The 21,631-nt window shown below is 45.9% G+C and overlaps 1 protein-coding gene across 4 annotated transcripts in view; it reads left to right on the forward strand.

The window, feature by feature from the left end:
* The first annotated feature begins 92 nt into the window (after window positions 1-92).
* Window positions 93-21,631, forward strand: part of SMIM3 (small integral membrane protein 3) — a 39,073-nt gene continuing 17,534 nt past the window's right edge. The window contains exons 1-2 of one of the 4 annotated variants that reach the window (XM_084839172.1): window positions 12,090-15,049; window positions 15,164-15,201. Coding sequence is in view for 1 of the 4 variants with exons in the window: in XM_084839169.1 (XP_084695295.1) it covers window positions 21,426-21,474 (49 nt within the window). In the remaining 3 variants the exon portion in view is untranslated. Of the gene's footprint in view, window positions 4,820-12,089; window positions 15,050-15,163; window positions 15,202-21,275; window positions 21,475-21,631 lie in introns of those variants that run through there. The other 3 variants (XM_084839171.1, XM_084839170.1, XM_084839169.1) reach the window with 3 other exon arrangements.

Genomic DNA, 21,631 nt, shown 5'->3' on the forward strand with positions numbered 1-21,631 from the left:
GGAAGCGCCGGCCCTTCGACCGCTGCCGCGTGGTCTGCCCGCGCACTTCCGGTGATCCTCTCTGACCGTGGGGGGCGGGGGGCATAAAACAAATGAAGGGTGGCAGTAAGATCGTGGGGGCTCTTCTGATTTCATACATCAAGGGCGCTCTGCATCCACATTATCTTCTTTTTAAACTAAACCTGTGTAGCAGTAGCAAACCGTTTTATGGCACCTTAAAGGAGCCTTCCCCAACGTGGTGCTTTCTGGATGTTTTGGCCTTCAGTTCCCATCAGCCCCAGCCAGCATGGTCAGTAGACAGGAATCCTGGGAGCTGTAGTCCAGAACAGAGGGCACCAGCTTGGGGAAGGCTGCCTTAACGACTACCACATTTGCTTTGAAATATTGAACTGTGGTGTTGGAGGAAAATTCTGGGAGTGCCTTGGACTGCAAGAAGCTCAAACCAGTCCATACTCCAGGAAATAAAGCCAGACTGCTCACTTGACAGAATGATATTAAAGGCAAAACTGAAGTACTCTGGCCACATAATGAGAAGACAGGATACCCTGGAGACGATGCTGATGCTAGGGAAAGTGGAAGGCCAAAGGAAGAGGGGCCGACCAAGGGCAAGGTGGATGGATGATATTCTGGAGGTGACGGACCCGACTTTGGGGGAGCTGGGGGTGGCGACAGGAAGCTCTGGCGTGGGCTGGTCCATGGAGTCACAAAGAGTCGGAAGCGACTGGCCGAATAAACAACAAACATTAGAGTTGGCTTCATTGGATGTGCAACAGGCTAACAGGGCTACTCCACTGGAAACTATAGAGGAACAAGTGGGACCTGCAATAAAACGTTGCAGTTTGGAGTGCTCTTGTTCAGGGTTCCAACCAGCCAGCTGTACCTTTTTCTTGGATACTTCAATCCAGCCCCTGATGTGGACCCTCTGCAGATGTCTGACCATGCCTACCCTTGTCAAAGCTCAATCAGATATCCCGGGTGGGGGATGTTTTCATGTGTTTTCCCCTTCAGTGTTCAATAGAGATGTCATGTTACAAAGCAAGTAGTACAAAATGCCAAACAGTAAGTTAAGCCAAAGCCTTACTTTATTCAGCCTCATTTAGTTTTAAGGTCCACGTGGTTGAAAATCAGTTTTACATCCACATTTGTACTCCCAAATGTAGGTGTGCAGTTGCATGCTAATTCAGCACTGGCTGGTAGCTGCTATGGCCAACCAGATGGCAGCAGCACTAGGCTTGATAGTCATGTGAAGTGACACACAATGAAATTTTGTTGTGTGTGCAATTTAAGGAACTATGGGAAACCATGATTCTAATAGATTGTTCCTTTTCCTTCATACAATATGTAGTTAGTGTCATAAGCTGACTGCCAGAAGAATATATGTCTGTGTCTCTTAAGAGTTCTGCAGCAGTAAAAAGCTGTAGCTCCTTCCCCATACTTTGCCACAACCTGCTGGAACAAGCAGGACTCTCATCTTGTTCCAAAGCACGTAGAGAGAAAATGGAGCAAATGAGAGGGAAGAAGAGATTGCAATGTCTTTACTATTGCAAAGCTATAATGAGAGACATATAGACTTCAGGCAAGTCACACTAGACAACTTTTTTTTTAATGTAAATTGTCTTTGAGCTGTGCAATTGCCTCTCATGAAGAGAGATGGTCGTGAAGAAATAATGAGCTGTACTTTGAAACAGAAAAGTCTTTTCTTTCTCCAAAAAGCAAGACAACCAAACAGCGTGGTGCTTAGCCTTCTTAAGACACAATTCTGTGCATGTTTAGGCAGAAAAGAGTCCTACAACTCGCAGCATGCCCCAGCCAGGACTTTTTTCTGTCTAAACAGGCATAGAATTGTGTCCTAAAAGATCACCTAGTCAGATAGCAAAACAACCACTGTGTAACAATACTTAGCATTTATACAGTACATTTCAAGTATTCAAAGGGCTTCACACATTATCTCAGTTCTTACAACAGCCCTGTAAGGTAGGGCAGTATCATTATCCCCATACTGCAGGTGGAGAGAAATGTAGCTTGCCCAAGGGCCATCTTGTTAATTCGTGGCTGGGATGAGATTTGAACCAAGGAATTCCTAGTTCACAGCTTACACTCTTAACTACTGTGCTAACCAGGAAACCTAGAAATGTGAGTTCTGTCCCATTTCTGCTATGGACAGGCAGAGCAATCTTAACATCATCATCCTGACAGCCTTCCAGGGGTGTTGCAATGAAGTGGAGGTGCCTCTCAACTGGCAGGGGGCCACATTCAAATCAGAGGCTCCAGCTGAACCCTGGGAAAGCTCTGAGGGCTTAACTACCCTGGTGGTGTTCTCACCAGTGGTAGGTCCTGAAAGGGGGTGTTGTGGGGGCAGGGCAGGGATCGGATAGAGGCTGATCCTGGGGAGACCCCCCCCCACACACACACACACACACGCCAGCCTGGAGCTGGCGTAGCTAATTGGAAACTATCGTGGCAGCGGTGGGGGGTGGGAGTTAAAAAAAAGAACAGCAGGAGAAAAAACCCAGTAACACTGCTCCACCCAAACACTTCCTGCCTTGGCCAGTGTGAGTTGGCAGTGTGAGTTGGCTTGGCAAGTGGCAACTGAGCCACCATTTTCAGCTTCCACAGCATCACTTAGGATTGCACAGTTAGTTCTTTAGTGCAGACATGTACATGGCATGAAATCTTAGTAGCAGTTTCAGTACTTTTTGGGGAGCACATGCTTTCTGGGTACCTTTCCACCAACTGACCAATGGTCATCATCCTACCTGCAGCACATCCATATCCCAAAGGCTGCTCTCTTTACTTAATCTAGGCCTTCATGTACTCAGCCTTCGTACTCAAATGCTTACTTCGCCTCTGATCATATCTCACCTCTCTTGCTTCTAGTGCTGCTTGAGATTATTTCCAGGCTTTCCTACCTTTCTTTTTTCAGCTTCAGGTAGGCACTTTTCAACTGCAGCTTGAGCAGTTACGACGCTTTCCACTTTGATGGGTTGGGGTGCAGGTGTCCTTGTGTACAGGAATGTCACCTGGAAGCTGTACACCACAAAATGGGTTTCAGAGATGGTAAATATTACAGGACTCAGTGCAGCTATTTTGTCAGGCTATGATATGGCTAGACATTTACTTTGCAAGGGCTTGGATTGCACTCTTAGCCTGCAAAGCTTCACCTGTAAACATGGGAAAGAAACTATTTGAGACAAGGTTCCCCTGTCTTGAGGAAGAGTATCGTCAAACAGCTCCAGTTGAGGATATGAGATGCACTTAAAGATTATATCAGCCAAAAAAGTGCATCCGATTCCTGCAGGACATTTTAGAACAGAGCTTTCCAAACTGTGTGCCGCGACACATTAGTGTGTCAGTGGCAGTGTGTAGGTGTGTTGCGCGAAATGCAGAAAATTGTGCGGAAGGGCACCGCGGAGCTCCCTTACTTGTGTTTGCTTCCCTTGGCCCCTCCCCCGGAACTTCCTAAAGCAGCTAATGTTAAAGGAGCTTAGCTGCTAAGGCTTCGCAGCTAAGGCTTAGGTGCTTTAACATTAGCTGCTTTAGGATCATGTGGCGTCTTGACGTAGGACGCACGTGATTGGCGGTGTTGGAGCGGTACGGTGAGGAGTGTGGTAACGCTGGCTGCACGAGGAGTGTGGAGAATTTGAAGTTAGCGGAGCAATTAGTTGAGCAATTTGCAATCAGCTCGGGCGAGAGGCTTCCCCGCATCCTCAGTGCGGCTGCAGGGCAGCGAGGGAGAACAACGGCCCGCTGGGCGCCCCCAGAGCAGGGAGGGCTGCGCCGGGCAGGCAGGGAGCTTCGAGCCTGCGCTCCCCGGAAAGGTAGAGGCGCGGGGTGAAGAGAGGGGAAGGGAGGCACTGCCCTGGGAGCAGAGCTCGGCCGACGCCAGCACGGAGAAGTGGCAGCGGCCACCAGCCCTGCATGGTTTCGGGCATGCCCTTCGCAGACTTCCGCACTGTGCTGCCACGCGGCCAGGCCAGAACCACGCAGGTGGAAACGCCGCCTGGGACTGGGACTGCACCGAGCGGGCTGTCCGCCATCTTGGCCAGTCAGAACGGAGCTCAGTGGAGGCCAGAAGCCTCGGAATCAGCGTGCTCCCAATCACCTGGGCGAGCGCAGCTGCAGGCTGTCACCCAGTCAACTCACCTGCTGCTGGCTGAAGGGAGGCCACCCTCCCAAACCCAATGTGGCAAACAGCAAGCCACCCACCACGTGGCACGTATGATTTGATTTCTGCCATTTATTTTCAACAAAGTTAAAGACACTGAAACGTGGAAGCTTAAAAATGCTTGATGACGAAATGCGAGTGTCTTTATCTAATATTCCACCAAATATTGAAAAGCTGTGTTCATCCCATCAACCTCATACATCCCATTAAAATGGTAAGTAGTTATTGGTGTTACTCAACTTTTTAAAATTCTTGCACATATTTACATACTGTTACTCATAAATGACAACAGTGTATGTTACTATCTTACAAATCATATATTTTTAAAAATATAAATGAAAGGTTTTCATGAGATATGTTGTATCCCCATACATTTCATTATTACAATTTATGTATGTGTCCATATCTCTTATAACGGGTTACTTTAACCTCCGGTTTGCTAGTAAAGCTGAATTACCGTGTCACGAAATGATGCATGTCTAAAAAGTGTGTCACCAACATGAAAAGTTTGGAAAGCTCTGTTCTAGAAGGTTGCTTCAGCCCATGTATTTATTTGTAATTACATTAATAACCCACCTTTTTATCTTGCAAGGAGCCAAGGCAATTTACATGGTCCTCCTCCTCTAAGTTTTATCCTCACACCAACCCTGTGTGGTAAGTTAAGCTCACCTGTTCACATGTCACGCTAAGCCATGGCGGGTGGCTAGCTACGCTGGGTAATTAATGTGTGCCTTTGCAAAAATGTGCATTTTGCACATGAGAATATGCACATTTTTGTGCTGGGAGTGGGAGGGGCTCAGGTGCGGTCCAGGGACTGGCAAGCGGGGGCAGGGGCTGGGTGGACATCCAGAGAACCCAGACGGGTGAGTTTGCACATCCCTCGTCACTACACCACACTGGCTGTCCCATGCTGGTGCCCTGCCAGTTACTGAGGCCAGCGCAGAACAGGTGCCAGTTTGAGGAGTTTATTATAGACCCCTGATTCTAGTGCAATAAGAAAATGGAGTGTAGCAGAGCAACCTGTCCACTTGGGAATTTCCAGTTAGAATGGGTGACCCACTCTGTGTCATTATTTCAGAAAAACTAAATTTACCACACCTAAGCTACATATGCCCATTGCACTCTGACTACAAATGTTGTACTTTGCCCAGCTAAATAGGTCCAGGCACACACATGTAGACATTTAGGAACATCCATGGTGCGGGGAGATTGCCCAAATAAGAAAGAAAGAGTATGTACGTTACACTGTTTCTGGCACCAGGTGAAGACCTTTTCATTTTCCCAGGAATTTTTAGCATTCTAGTCTTTTAGCTTTGATATTGTAAATGTGTTACTCCATTGTAAATCTCTGCATTGCTGCTAGGTTTTATGCTTGTTGTACTTTTATACTGTAGTTTTAATGCTTTTATATTTTACATTGCTTTTATGCAGGACTTGTGGTTTTAATTTTTGTGAACTGCCCAGAGAACTTTGATTATTGGGCTGTATAGAAATCAATCAATCAATCAATGGGTCAGAGTAATTGGAAATAACTTGCTTACTTGTGTTAGGGCTGCTGCTTTTTAGGACAATTACACATGTATATATTATAATTTGGTGGTAAAAAGGAATAAACATTGAATGATCTCGGGGCCCCTCCCAAGCTACTTTTTCCCACCTGCAGGGGGAAAGATCTAGGCCTTTGTATCTTTTTCCTCTGCAAAGGGAAAAACAGCTAAAGGCATGCTGGCATCAAGGGTAAGCATGGTTGGGCATCTGCAGGGGGTCTACACCCCAGCGGGGGGCCACTGATTAGAGCCCCCTGGACTTGCTCTTCTTATTCCCCATTTCAACCTGCTTGTTCACTTACCGCTGGCCCAGACAATGGTGGTGGTGAGAAGGAGGAGCAGACGTTGCCATGGCAAGGGGAGGCAGTGATGAGAAAGAGGATGAGGAGCAATAGCAGATGGTGACAACGGTGATGAGAAGGTAGGCTCCCTGAGGGAGGGGGCCCATGGAATGGGTCTTGCCCAAGGGCCCTCCAGAACCTGGAGCCAGCACTGGCTACAGGAACCCCATATCTTTCCCCCTGCAAGTGGGAAAGGAGCTCTGGGATATGATTTTGATCAGAGCAGAAATGTCTGCATGGAAAGGGGTGAGCGCACATATACACTGCAGCCTTGATCAAATATGCAGCTCCTAAACACATCTCCTGTGTCACATCTGGTTTGGCTCTGAATCACTCCTGCTGCTTCTCTGCACCACCACAGGCAACCCGCCTCCCTCTTTGGCATTTATTATCACACACACTTGCAAGCTGCTCTCATGCTCCCTGTACTTGTAGGTTAGATCATCTCCATGAAGGGGCCACTGCAAGCTGAAGCTACTCCAATGACTTTTTTTTTCTTGTTTTTGGTTGTTTTTTAGACAGCCAAGAATAGACCTGTTTTCCATGGCCTTTTAACATCAACCAACAGTGGAATATTCCAAGAAAAGCTGACTGTTGTGGTGGAATATTCCATTAAGAGGAAATCCAGTTTCCCACAGTTTGTTATGCTGAGTGGTGTGTCAATATGATATTTCAGCAATATAAACAGATTTCAGATTGCAGGGAGAACCTAACATAGTGCTCAGTATTGACTTTTCTTTCAGGATTTCATTCTTGAGGAACTTGGTGTAGGATTACCTCACCCTCTTTCAAATCCCAGCCTAGTTCCCTCTCATGCTTACCTCTACAGAAATTCCACACACCCTATAAGCTCAGTCAGTCATCCTCTCCTCAGAGATAACCTGGAGTGATTCCAAATGGGGCCAGCCCTCCCATGAAGCAGGATGAAGCCTTCACCTTGGGCAGTGGAGTAGGAGGAGCTTGAATTGCACTCTTACCCACCAGGAGGCCCTGCCGCCGGGCTCCCTTCCTTTGCTACTGCTACTGACACTGCCAACACAGCCATGTCTCCCATTCCATACCCACCCTATTCCTGCTGCCCACTCTGTGGATCCTCTCAAGAGAGCCAGCAGACGGCCAAGCTCTCTCGAGCCATGTTGGCTGGAAAAGCAGTACAAACAATCTCCAGGGACACCCATCCCACAGTGCCTGGCTCTAATGAAGGAGAGCCAGGCATTTGGGCTCAGCCGCCTCTTTGAAGAGCCACGCTGGCTGCTTTTTCAGTCAACGCAGCCCTTCAGAGAGCTCAGCCACCCTGTAGAGCAGGTAGCAGTGGTGGCAATGCTGTAGGGGGCTAAAGAGGAGAGTAGGGAGAGACAGACATGGCGGGCAGGGAGAAGGGAGGAAAGGGGTAGAGGCAATGGGCCCAGCGGGGTATGTGTTTTCCCACCTCAAGACCCTGCAGTGAGTGAGGTCCACCAGTGCTGATTCCAACCATTTTCTTCCCTGCCTGTTGATGTACCCATAATGCATCTCTTGATGTACTTGTAATGGGCTTCCTATCACCTCATTTCTGAGAAGAAAGCAGAATGAGCAGATGGCCTTCCTGGGTTCTAATTGTTTTTGCCACCAATCAAAGCCAGTCTTCAGTGTTTGCAGCACTCAAACTTGAGATGGTCCTCTTTAAACCAATAGAAGTCTATGTTCTAAAAGATGATGATGTCTGTTTGCCCTGGACTAAACTGTTGAGTCCAAGGCAAAGTCCTGGTGGTTCCTCATGGACCTGTGGTGTGGTCTGTTTGGAGTCCTCTCCAAAGTAGAGCCTTCAGTGTATCAGTTCCCTCTCTAAGGATCTCCAGGTCTGTTGATGTCAGGCAGGCAGCAATGTTGTTTTGTTTACAGTGCCTGCTGAATATGTTTTTATTTAAACAAGCTTTCCCTGACTAACCAGCCATGGTTTGTTAGCATAATTTGGTTCTAAAGACTTTAACGCTGTATTTTGATTCTTTCCCTCCCACCCCCTTCCGTCTTATTGTTCACCACTCAGAAATTTTATTGGATGTAGAGTGGTATATAAATCTTGTAATAAGTGAAATAAATAAATGAATAAATAAATAATAAATGGTAGATCTCTTCTTAGCTACTAGAAAGCATGACACGAACATCTGTAAACCGCCCAGACAGCTTGGGCTATGGAGCGATATAGAAATGTAATAATAATAATATGGAGATCAAGATTTTAAAATTGTACTCCTTGGTTGAGCTAAGACAGAATCATGGTCAATTATCAAACCAGAGAAGAGTCCTTATGAAAGGGGTACACAGTAGCCCCCAGCAATAACGCAAGCCACAAATTACCTGACAGGCCAGATCAGCCTTTCCCAATCTGGTGTCCTCCAGATGTGTTAGACTACAACTCCCATCATCCCAACCAACACAGCCAATGGCCATTTGTCTTCTTTTGCATCCAAACCTAAGTGGATCAGCCTCTGACCGAGGTGAAGTACCTCCAGACCCTCTAATGGGTACCTCTGCTTTTCAGAGCAATGGAGGCATATGGCAGGATTTGTGTGTGCATATGTGTGTGCCATGTGAACGGCTGCCACTTGTCTCTAATAAATTGTGTGTAATGGAAAAGGTCACAAAAATCCGCCACCCTACTAGGTGTCTGATATGCTAGGATGGAGAAGGCAAGCAGGGTATTGCAAGGCCTGAAAAGGGAATTGCCAAAAATGCATAAAAATAGAATAATAAACAGAATTGTCCTGATCCGACTAAGGATATCTACATATGTAAGTGGGCATGCTCACACGTAGTACTTGCTGCATCAAGAAATGTGACCAGATATCAAAGGTTAGCACCTTTGGCCACTTATGAACTGCCAAAGAAGAGGAAATGCATCACCAAAAAAAGAGGACAGTGATTTCAGTCCATTTGCACATGCTAATTTATAAGTATAAGTGCAAATTTAGAAATAATTATTATAATTCAAATAGAAATTAAGTACATTTCACCATACCATGGAAGACTGTGACCAGGTGACCTGTGTGCCTTGCTTGCTCAGCCTGCTGCCCAGGTGCTTCCTGTTGATGGGCAATAGCTCTTACGGTTTTTTTAATCTTTAAACCAGAATTGGACAGGACAGCTTTTCAAACAGACTCTAATATAGGAGCCTTACCTGTACGAGGGACAAGAAGCAACAGTAAGAACTGGACATGGAACAACCGATTGGTTCAAAATTGGGAAAGGAGTACGACAAGGCTGTATATTGTTGCCCTGCTCATTTAATTTATATGCAGAGTACATCATGAGAAACACCGGGTTCGATGAATCACAGGTCGGAATTAAGATTGCCGGGAGAATTATCAACAACCTCAGATACGCAGACGATACCACCCTAATGGCAGAAAGCAAAGAGGATCTAAAGAGCCTCCTGTTGAGGGTGAAAGTGGAGAGTGCAAAAGCTGGTTTGAAACTCAACATTAAAAAAACTAAGATCATGGCATCTGGCCCCATCACTTCCTGGCATATGGAAGGGGAAGAAATGGAAGCAGTGACAGATTTTATTTTCTTGGGCTCCAAGATCACCGCAGACGGTGACTGTAGCCATGAAATTAAAAGACGCTTGCTCCTTGGTAGGAAAGCTATGGCACACCTAGACAGCATAGTATGAAGCAGAGACATCACCTTGCCAACAAAGATTCGTATAATCAAAGCTATGGTTTTCCAAGTAGCAACGTATGGCTGTGAGAGCTGGACTATAAGGAAGGCTGAGAGCCAAAGAATTGATGCCTTCGAACTGTGGTGCTGGAGAAGACTCTTACGAGTCCCCTGGACTGCAACGAGGTCAAATCAATCAATCCTAAAGGAAATCAACCCTCACTGCTCATTGGAAAGACAGATACTGAAGCTGAAGCTCAAATATTTTGGCCACCTAATGCGAAGAGAAAACTCCCTGAAAAAGACCCTGATGCTGGGAAAGATTGAAGGCAAACGGAGAAGGGGACGGCAGAGGATGAGATGGCTAGATAGCATCACCAATGCAATGAATATGAACTTGAGCACACTCCGAGAGAGAGCGGAGGACAGGAAGGCCTGGCGTGCTATGGTCCATGGGGTCACGAAGAGTCAGACACAACTTAATGACTGAACAACAAAAAGTGTGTGTGTGAGAGAGTAGGAGCAAGCAAGCAAGCAAGCAAGAAAGGAGCCAAGTGAAAGAAAGAGAAGGAAAGAGAGAAAAGAGCCAGAGAGAGAGAAGCCAAAATGGGTAGCACACACACAGGGTGCACGTTAATGCACACAGACAAACACAGATAAGGGGGCGCTCCCAAAATGTTTGTGATTGGTCACCCACACCACTACAGCAGTCAATTTGTGGTAGTGCTCAGGGCGCATTTTCAAAATGCCAAATGTGCCCATAGTTGGAGACCCTTTAAATAGAGGATGTTTTCATATAGATGACCGTCTTCTGATAGCCCTTGAAACAGAAGACTGTCCTTTGTAAAACAGGAGACCTGGCCACCCTGAATGATGAGCTGGATTGGGGCTAACATGAATATTGTGTGTATTGAAAATATGATATATGAAACAACAGAACTGTGAAAAGAATGGAAAGAAAGTCGCCCCTCTATCCATCCATGAAATAAATTATTCAACTGATGGATTGTCGTTACATGAGAACCAGGTCTGAGGGTGGAGTATGGGTTGTGTAAGTGTTGTCATTGAATCATGGGTTATTGTTACATATGAACTCTGCATTATGGATTAATTATAGGGTGTTAACCATGAACAACCCAGGAAGAGAACCCATGGTTTGTTGCTGGGTTGTGAACTCTGGGTTGTTTGTGATTAATGTCTCATAGTTAAACCATAGTGCAGGATCCGCATGTAACAACAACCTGTGATTCAACAACAACCTACAATTCAATGAAAGCTCATACTCAACCCGTACTCCAGGTTGTCATTACATGCAAACCAGGTCATACACACACACACACAGGGCGAGTTATCACGTCACACTAAGCCGCACTTGAGAGTAAGCCATGATGGGTGGGTGGCTTGTCCATTACTCCTGACAGACAATTACCTGCTTGGCAGCTTGCCCTGGCTTGTTTTTCTCTCAGTTCCCCCGGCCACTACCGGCACATATCCCAGGGGCCTTCACAGTAGAAATTCTCATTTCTGGATTCCCTACGTCAGCACTCTTTCTGCAATTTGTCTGCTGGGGTTGCCGGCTCATGAGGAAACTCCTTCCCCCTCCCACATCAGATCACCAAAGGGTTTTAAGTTCCTGAGCCCTTACGAATGTGGGAACACATTCGCAAACTTAAAAAACAATATTTTAGGGGTCTTGCACAAGTGTGCAAGACCACCTGTCCACTTTTGAGCCCAACATAGCCATATCGTTGTCTTGGCAATATCCTTATCAATTTCATCCTCCCGAGCGAAACTCCCCCCCCCATCAGATTGCACAAAGGAAATAATTTTCTGAGTCTTTATGAACACAGGAATACTTTCACATTAAAAAAAAAAAAAATTCAGGGTCTTGAGCAAGTGTGGAAGACCACCAGTCCACTATTTAGTTAAGCATATCAATATCCCCCTCTTGCCAAGGTCCTTGTCAATTTCATCCTTCACTTCCCTTGCTAGTTAGTGAATACCATTTTAAAAAATGGCTGCTTCACATTCTACTGAAGTGATAACACCCACTCCTAAAGCTCAGCTAACATCCACTTTCAGTTTCCCTCTGTCCCACCTTCCTGCTTGTTGCTTCCCTCCACTGATCTCCCTTGCTAGCTGTCAGATGTACTTGGGGGTTACAGAGCAGTGAGCAGGATTGCTAAACGTACACAAATTTCAAGGCAGAGCATGGAGTGAGGGAGTAAACATATGCAAATTTCAAGGCAAATCTGTTAAAGCGGAGTAGTTGCTGTGCTAAAGCGGAGTAGTCGCTGCGCTAAAGCGGAATAGTTACTGTGCTTTAGCAGATTTCTGCAAATCTTCCTGAAAGTTTAAATAAACAAACAAAGTTAAATTTGTGCAAATCTCCCCAAATGTGAAAAAAAATTAAATCTGTTCAAATCCCTCTGAAGGTGGAAAAAAAATGCTAAATTTGCACAAACCTCCCTGAAGGTGTGCGTGTTAGGGGGGGAAATAACGTTAAATTTGCACAGATCTTCCCAACAGTGAAAAAAAGAAGGTGTCGCTGTCTAGGGAGGTGATGAAGTGGAGAAGTAAATTGACTAGCGTCATTTCAAGATGTAATAGAGAGAGGATATCGTTAGCAAGATCGCAAGGAGCGGCCAGCAGGTTTTTTTGCCACTCTTGCCGGGTGGTTGTCTTGCCGTTTTAAACAACCCACACTGAAGCGACTCTGCTGGGTTCAGACATCATGACAAGCCACCCTGAGAACAAGCCACCCTAAACAACCCTACTACAAGCCATGGGTTCTCAAGGTGGCTTGTTTGCAAAAAACAACCCACAACAGAAAAGCCACACCAGGTTTGCATGTCATTTTAAGCCACCCTGCAACCACCAACAGTGACAACTCCCCATGCCTTAGCGTGACGTACAAACCAGGTCATGTACTTCAAGCACTGCTGTCACATACAGTGGTTCTGGCAGATTTGAACAGTGTCTTAGTCATAAACAATAACACCAGAGCCTCAGAATACTGTTTTTAGTACAAAGCATCTCTCAGAAATAAATGTGGTAGAGTGCTGCTGTAAGGTTATTAATCACACTTTCTTCCTCTGCAATTAGAGCTTCCAGGAAAGTGCAGACTTCCTCTCACAGTTGTATTACTTCACCTTGCACATGCATTTTCATGACTCTGACAATGAAGGGAGAACATCAAGAAAGTCTTCAGTAATTCCAGAGAGCTGAGACCTTTAATATTCTTTTATGTGTTGCAAGAATGGATCCTGGCAGGATTCCTAAATGCTCTGCCGGATTTTCCCCAGCACTGGTGATCCTGTCGAAACCCTGGTTGACCTGTAGAATGAAGAGATGACCAGGAAAATTGATGTGATTGCTCCTAATTGCCCTCTCCTATTGTGCAGAGCTCAGGTTTTTTGGTTTTCTGAACAGATCAGGATAATGAAGCACATATGTGGATAGTCAGAGAACTGATAGAGGAAGACTCAGGACAAATCCAACCAAACAAACACAGGCAAGAGAACCATCTTAAGGACTACTGTGTGGCAGTGATGGCAGCAAAGACATCATCAGCAGTGTCATCCAGTGGGGTTGTGTCAAGTTGTAAAGGGGCTGTGACATTCTGGGCCCCAGAGTAGTGAGGAGGAGTTTTCAGCAAAGTGCTTTGCAAACTTTCCTTTGAGGAGAAAATTGATCTTCGGATGCCCTTCTGCGTGTCCCACCACCAAGAGAGGTGAGGTGGGAATAGGGCCTTCTCTGTGGCAGCACCCTACCTGCAGAATTCTCTCCCAAAGTAAGTTAGGCTGGCCCCATCTTTGATCAGTTTTAGGCAGGCTGTTAAACATTATGGTTCCGCATGGCTTTTTAGTATTTTAAGGGTGCAATCCTATTGGATCTGCCCTTTATACTCGTAAGCCTCTGAACTCGGAGGCTTATGAGTATCCGAAGCAGAGCGGGAGGCGCACTGTGCCGCACCTCCATCTCTGCAATTTAGCTAGATGGGCGTTTTCGCCTGTCTGGTTGAGACATCGGAGAGGTGAGTTGCCTCAGGGGCCCTATTTGGGCTGACAGATAACTCATACATTTGTAAATACATAAAATTACATTGAAAATTCTGGGGCCACTTTGTATAAAGTGATTATCTCCACCAGCCTCTCCTAACCTGGTGCCCTCCACATGTGCTGGACTACAAGTCCCATCATTCCCAGCTGGCTGGGTGGCACCATCTGGAGGGCACATGGCTGAAGAAGGCTGATCTACGTGAGTATTGCTTCCTTGTAGGAAAACCGTAGGTGTTCTACATAAACACAGTAATGTGATAAACAACCATGAGCCATGCAACAGGAAGTTGTAATGGATGGTAAGACTGTGATGAAGTAAGCTCTTCCTTAGAAAGCTCATAATACAATAAGGGCACGCTGGTGTGATCACCCCGGCGGTTGCCTTTAATCAGGCAAGTGTAGATCTAGCCGGGTTTACGTATGTAAAAAAACTTTTGGGTATGTGGCACATATCAGTGTACACACAACACGCAAGCAGTTTTCCTCTTGTGTAAAAACGTGTAAGCTTGACTTTGGGGGATTTGCCTCAAGAACTAACACTCAAAGTTTTTTTTAACGCTCTTTATTAAACCTTTTCAAATATGACAAACCCTAAAATATCAACATCCATCACCATACTTCCAATTGTAAAAAGTGACATCCAAGAAAGGGAAAGACGGTTGTAGGAAAGTATAAAGAAGAAATCAAAGACTATTTTCTCAACTCTTTTATTTCATTTTGATTTGGCAGATTTGGAGTTTGGGTGGGTATATATGTTATTTTCCCGCCCCGCCCCTGACAATAAGAGTGCAAATCCTAAGCATGGTTAGGCAGAAAAAAGTCCTACAACTCCCAGCATTCCCTAGCCAGCCATGCTGGGAGTTGCAGGACTTTTTAAAGCATTTTCAGTTTGTATGATTTGACCACTAGGTGGCCTGTTCTACAACGAGGCGAACAAAAATTCGCCTGCAAGCCAGCCAGGGAGCAACTGCAGCTCAACCCCTGGATCTCATTGTCCTCTCCTTTGATGTGGGAGGGGAAGGAGCGCACCGCGCCGGCGGCCTTCCCGGCCAAGCCAAGGCAGAGAGAGCGACTGAGCGCCTCCGCTACGCTGGCCAAACAAGGGGGAAACTTGCTTTGACGACGCGGAGAAGTCCATCTTTTTTCGCTAACAGCCGGGCGGCATCGCGTTACTGGACAGGCGCTGGGAAAGCTGTCTTGCCTGCTCCTAGAAAGACAGTGCCTCGGGCGATAGCCTTGCTTCCTCATATTCAGCGGATGTGCGAACCTGGGAACCGGAGCTCACGACTCTAGCAGGTAACTTTCAAAACACTATCTAATCCCAGGTGGTGTTGGAGGGTGGAGGGGTTGTTTTAAAACAGCGCGGAGTGTTCTGTTCTTAACGGCGCGATCTCCTCTGTGTCTACTTAGGAGTAAGTCCCACTGAAGTCAATGGAGCTTACGCCCAGGTAAGCGAGTTTCCCCCGGCTAGGATTGTAAGCTTATGGGTTGTAGATCATGTGAGTCCTACTTAGAGTAGACCCATTGAAATGAATGGGACTTAAGTTAGACTAACATTGGATATCACCCTAAGGGTAAAATCCAACATAAGCCCTACTTCGAGCAGACCCATTAAAAAGAATGGGACTTAAGTTACTTGAGCCTAAGTTAAGCCTCATTCGTTTCGGTGGGTCTGCTCTGCGTAAGGACTAACATTGGATATTACCCAAAACCCCTGTGACAAATTCCTTCGTAATGCTTGTAGCGCCTGGACTTAATCCGGTGGCTTCCTGATCTCTCGTGCTCTTCTGCTTCCAGGACTGTCATCAGAATATATGATTACCCAGTGACTTGTATCAGAACTACGTGAGCTTTTTGCTACAAGTGATGGGCTGTATGTAGATGAAGTTATGGTTTCTTTAAAAAAGTAAAATGCTGTGCTTTCTTGTTCCTGCCTTTCTGCATTGTTTCACTTCCTTTCCTGATTGCATTACCATGTCTCCTATTTTTCGGTTTGTCTTGGAGACGGGTAATGCGTAAGTCACAGGGGAAACTCCGCATGAGGTTTATCATAGCAAGAACACCATCCTTGCCTGCTTTGAACTTCATTTCAGAAATTCCCTTACTCCTTCTGGGGAAGTGTCTGATCTTTCTGGCTCTGAAACAGTTAACAAAGCTGCACAACCAATATAAATAAACCATATCCCTCCTTGGTTGTAGCACCTAAACTGTGAAATAGCTTCCCAAGAGAGGTTTGTCAAGACTCCTCTTAGCTTACTTGCAAATGAATTCTTAAGGGTCCTTAATCCTGTCCGGACAGGCGGCCGCCTCCAAACTCAGAGGCGACCACCCATCCAATGCAGGGCGGGCAAAGCGCGGAGGGGATCTTCTTCTCCACTCTCCAGCTGCCCTGCATTCGCATCTAGCCACAGGACTTGGGGCGGGGGGGGGAGGCTGAACAACACATAGGAAGCATCGTACCGGCACTTCTGCACTCCCTGCCCCCGAGAATGCCCCTTTTGCCCTGCTCTTCCAAGCACAGAGCCTGAGGACGATCCATGCCGCCTATTAGGTGGCAGGGGAGGGGGCAGGGAGGCGGTTTTCTGGGAACTGACCTTGGAGTGCAAGCTCCAAGGTTGGTTCCCACAAATCGAACAATCCTATGGCTGTCTAGCCACTGTTTAGCAGCCATAGGATTGCACCCTAAGGGTTCTTTTTTTATTCTGGTGGGGTTTTTTTGCTGAGCCCAATACCTTTTTCTTTTCTTTTTAGCCAACTGTGGTGTTGTTGATCTGGTTTTTATTATGATGTTTTTTCATGCTGTTTTGCTGCTGTTTGTTTTACACAACACACACACACACACACACACATATATATATATAGAAAGAGAGAGTAAGCTGCCTTGAGTTTGATTTTGTCATAGAAATGTGGGATATAAAAGCCTAAAATCTGTGGTCTATAAAGGTTTATTTTGCTGTTGTATGTGTTTTATATTAGCATCATCTCTGGATGTGTGGTACTTTTTCCCCCTCCTCGCAGTTTCTGGCCCTGATGTTGTCTGCTTTGGGAAAACGTCCTAACTTCAACATTTCCAAAGATTCCATGGAGGTTTTAAAGGAAAGGCTGTAGAGGGATGCTTTGGGTATTACTGAGAAGCTCTATTAGTTCAGGGGCTTGAACAAGAGCTGAGGTGGTGCAGAAAAATGTGTTGGATTTGGACTTGTTTACAGATCCTATCTCAGTCCTGGATTATTTGGATGGCCTTAGGCAAGTTGCTTATCTTTCAGCCTCAGTTGTCCATCCGTAAAATGGGGATAATTGTGAATCACCTCCCAGGATTGTTGTGATGGCATGGGTAAGCATGAAAGAAAGATAATGAGACACTTTGTAAGTGATCAATAATAAGAATAAATTGTGAGATGTCTTTTCCGTTTTGTGCTGTTCTGTATCACTTGGCAGCCTTCTCCCATACAGTATGCTGTGTTAGTTCTTCATCACCTGGATGTCCCCATTATAGTTAGGGGAAGGTATGGAGTGTGGGGTTGGTGCAATGCGCCTACGCACTCAGCTAGCACACAGGTTGCAGATAGTGCCTGGGAAGACTGTCACTGCTTGTGGTTGTCATTGGAAGGTGTGTTTGCGCTGGCATTTTACCAATGGTTTACTACTGCAAGGACTACTAGGGGTGCTTCTAGCTTATTTTATTTTATTTACAGTATTTGTATACCGCTCCACATCCAAAGACCTCAGAGTGGTGAACAGCAGACAGGATAAAGAATAAAAACACCATGTTAAAATAATTTAATTTTTAAAAAGAAACAAAGAAACAGAGTTTTGATAAAACCAAGTTTGATAAACCGCAGCTGGTCACTTGAGGAAGGCTCCCTGAAATAACACTGTTTTCAGGAGGTGCCCAAAGCAACCCAATGTTGGTGCCTGCCTGACCTCCAAAGGCAGGGAATTCCATTGGAAGGGGGCCACCACACTGAAGGCTCTTTTCCTGGTGGACTCCAATTGGGCCATGGGTCCATGTGGACCCACCAGGAACATGCTCTTTGATGACCTCACTGACTGGACAGGTTGATAAGGGAGAAGGGGCTGTCTCAGGTATCCTGGTCCCAAGTTGTTTAGGGCTTTCTACGCTAGTATGAAAACCTTAAACTGGCTCAGTAGCAGATAGGCAGCCAGTGCAGTTCCCCCAGCAAGGAGTTGCATGCTGAAAAGGGGCAGCTCCTGACAACAGCCGAGCTGCTGCATTCTGCACTAACTCCAGCTTCCAGACTAGCCTCAAGGGCAGCCCCACACAGAACGTGTTGCAGTAATCCGGTCTTGAGGTTACTAAAGCCTATACTACTAGCTGCTGTACCATTTTTGATTGGCGATAATGTGGTTTTTTAACTTACTACTGGATGTTTTGGTGGTAGTTTGCTGCTGGCCTGTGCTGCTTTTATGAGATGCTGGGCTGGTTTGGATGACACCCAAACAGGCTAATCAAACACATCATGTGGAGCTGGCACATGTGGAGCTGAAAACAGCCTGTCCGGATCTGGCTGTATGCACGTAAAATCCCGAATCTGGCTGTGTGCATACGTCCTGAATATGGCTGTATCCCGGTTATGGCTGTATGCTTATTTTATTTTATTTTATTTATAGTATTTGTATACCGCTCCACATCCAAAGACTTCAGAGTGGTGAACAGCAGACAGGATAAAGGATCCTGGTTGTGATTGTACGTACATCCCGGTTATGATTGTATGCACACGGACAATTCTACATGTGTAAGCCAAAATCACACAGGTGATTTGGTCCCCACTTTCCAGGTAAAACCTACAAATCACCTGTGTGGTTTTGGCCTACAGATGTAGACTTGTGCATGCATGTACAGCCATATTCAGATGAGCCAATCTCCTTTTGGATGGCAGGGGACAGCAGAGGTCAGGATAGTGCACTGGCTTCACACAAAGTACTGGATTGGTCTGTTCAGGTATTATCAAAGCAGGCTCAGGGTGAAGAGTTCAAGAGTACAGTGTAAATACTTCCGTTCCTCTTAAGAGCAGTATTACCCATGTTCACTTGCTCAGTGGAAGAATATATGAGGTAGTCACCCCTTTTCTCCCCAACAAGGCACATGAAGTGTGGAAGTAAAGTCCTTTACTGCAGAAGTTACTGCTGGAGTAAACCACTGCTGCTTGAAAGGGTAGGCACCGAAGCACCGGGACGGATGAACGGACAGTCGGATGAGTGACAGGCCCACTTATTGAAGGGTTGTGTGGTGGGTTGTGCCATTGGTACATGACCACACTGAGCAGTGGGATAAAGCAGTCAGAGCCAAACCAGACTGCATGGACTATTATGTTATGACCCCAAGCCCTCGGACCTTCCACTGTGCAGCACAGAATTCTGATGAGGACGAACCATGGGCTACTTTCTCAGGGTAGAACAGTCAGTGCCTTATTTGGGCCCTCCCGGCCAATGGATACAGCCCTGCCATTGTTCTTTGGCTCCAAGGATGAGTTCTGGGCAGACCTCCATCTCCCTAGACTGACAGAAGTCTCAGGCTACAAAATCAGCTGAGAGGCTGGCCACACTACAGGTCTTGCCAGCCTACATAAGGCTTCAGTTGGTTTTAGCTCTCTGCTGAAACAACATCTCCTGTAGTAGGAGAGAGTTCCAGCCAGCTGGATCCACTTGGAACTATCCAAGATCCTATTTTCTTCTTGCCTGGTTCTGACTACTATTGCATGCTAAAAGCTTCCCCTGTGCACCTCAAGGAACCACAGGACAGCCAGATGGAAATGAGGACAAGGTACCTGGAACTTTATTAGTCATGTAAAAGAGGGAATTTCAGCAGCTGTAGTTGGAAATAGAGACCACAAATGTTGTAGTAAATAAAATATGATTTGGACAAAGACAGTCTCATACAGTTACAATCTTGGGGACTAGGAGACTATTTGGATATTGAGTTAAACTTTATAATAGGCCTCATCTGGAGTACTCTGTCCAGTTCTGGGCACCACACTTTAAGAAGGATGCAGACAAACTGGAGAGGGTTCAGAGGAGGGCAACAAAGACGATCAGGGGACTGGCAACAAAGCCCTATGAAGAGAGACTGAAAGAACTGGGCATGTTTAGCCCTGAGAAGAGAAGACTGAGGAGAGAGATGATAGCGCTCTTCAAGTACTTGAAAGGTTGTCACAGACAGGAAGGCCAGGATCTCTTCTCGATCATCCCAGAGTGCAGGACACGGACTAATGGGCTCAAGTGACAGGAAGCCCGATTCCGGCTGAACATCAGGAAAAACGTCCTGACTGTTAGAGCAATAAGACAATGGAACCAATGACCTAGGGAGGTGGTGGGCTCTCCCACACTGGTGGCGTTCAAGACGAGGCTGGACAGCCATCTGTCAGAGATGCTCTGACTTGGATTCCTGCATTGAGATGGCCTTGTAGGCCCCTTCCAACCCTACTATTCTATGATTCTATGGTTCTAACAGGGATGGGGAACCTCTGGCCTGCAGGCTGGATGTGGCCCCAGGGGTTCCTTATCCTGCCCACAAGCTTCTTTTTGCTGTTATCTCTGATCACTGATTGGTGATAAGAAGGTATTTAAAGGCAATTAACCTTTAAATAATCTGCAGAGAATCAAGGTGTTGCAAAGATTCCAAGCTGTGCATTTTGCAAGCAGGGGAACTGTGCAGAACTGAGGTATGCATTTTGCAGGCAGGAGAGCTGCTTACTTATAAGCAGGCACGCTGAGGCTTGGTATTTGGGATACTGAGTGATTCAGTCCTGGTTATTTTTGAGTTGGTTTCAAATAGTAATAATCACATTTGGCCCTGCCCACAGATCGAATGTGGCCACCCGAGGCCATTAAAATGGCAAGAGGACATTTAAAAATTAAATCTGCAAATTCAAGGAGGAGTCTGCAGTATTCCTGAGGGGAGCAGCCCTTTCCTGACGTTGCGGGCTTGGGACTGTAAACGAGAGGTGTCCTTTTAGACAGTGGCAGCTTCACGCTGCAGACTTGGGGAGGCATTAATATGTTGCAAATGGTCTAGACTTCAGTTTATTAGTATTATTTTAATGCATCAGGAAGGGCCCCATTTGGAGTGCCTCTTCCCATGCCATCCTGCCAATAGATTCAGATCATCACAGGAGGCCCTTCAAGTTCCATTGCTGGGGAGAGATGTCCATTTTGCATTTGCAAAAGCCTCCTCTGTGATGCTGCACTGGCTCTGGAATCCCTCCTGGTGGAGGTCTGACTGCTGCCAACACTGTATTCTTTTTCCACACTGAGTCAAAACACTTCTATTTGCCCAGGCATTTTGAATGGGCTGGGTTTTTTGCTGGCTGAGCAGGCATGCCTCTCAGTTTTACTGTATTAGCTTTTATGCGTGTAGTATAAACATAAAAAGTAAAGTATATGCTTCTAGTATAAGCGTGATTTTAAATTGTGTATAGACTGATAACGGAGAGGCTTAGAAATTTTAAATAAATAAAGGAACAAGCAAATGAATAAACTGGGTGGCGGGGGGGGGGGGGGGGTTGGGCATCAACATATCTTAGACTGACCCTGCCCTTAAACAAGCTGCTGCTTTATTTTCAGGCCTCTTGGGATACTGCTTTGATTATATTCTGGCTTCTTCCTTCTGGTTTGTTTCCACTTCTTAAAAAAATTACGTATTTTTTCAGTCATGCACCAATATTTCGGATCCCCTCCTGAGCAGGAAAAGAAGGGACATTGTAAGTACGGATCCAGCTAGAGCTGCTCTTTCCAAAGCCTCCCTCTGTGCTGTTTGATCTGTGCTAATAACATTGTGATAGTTATTATTAGGTTTAAATACTATATGTTTCCACTGTTGTATTTACTGATTTGGCTGTTATTTTATTGTTGTTTTGG

Source organism: Heloderma suspectum, chromosome 2, assembly GCF_057233095.1.
Source record: "Heloderma suspectum isolate Gila_16-S chromosome 2, 16-S_ref, whole genome shotgun sequence".
Taxonomy (NCBI): Eukaryota; Metazoa; Chordata; class Lepidosauria; order Squamata; family Helodermatidae; genus Heloderma; species Heloderma suspectum.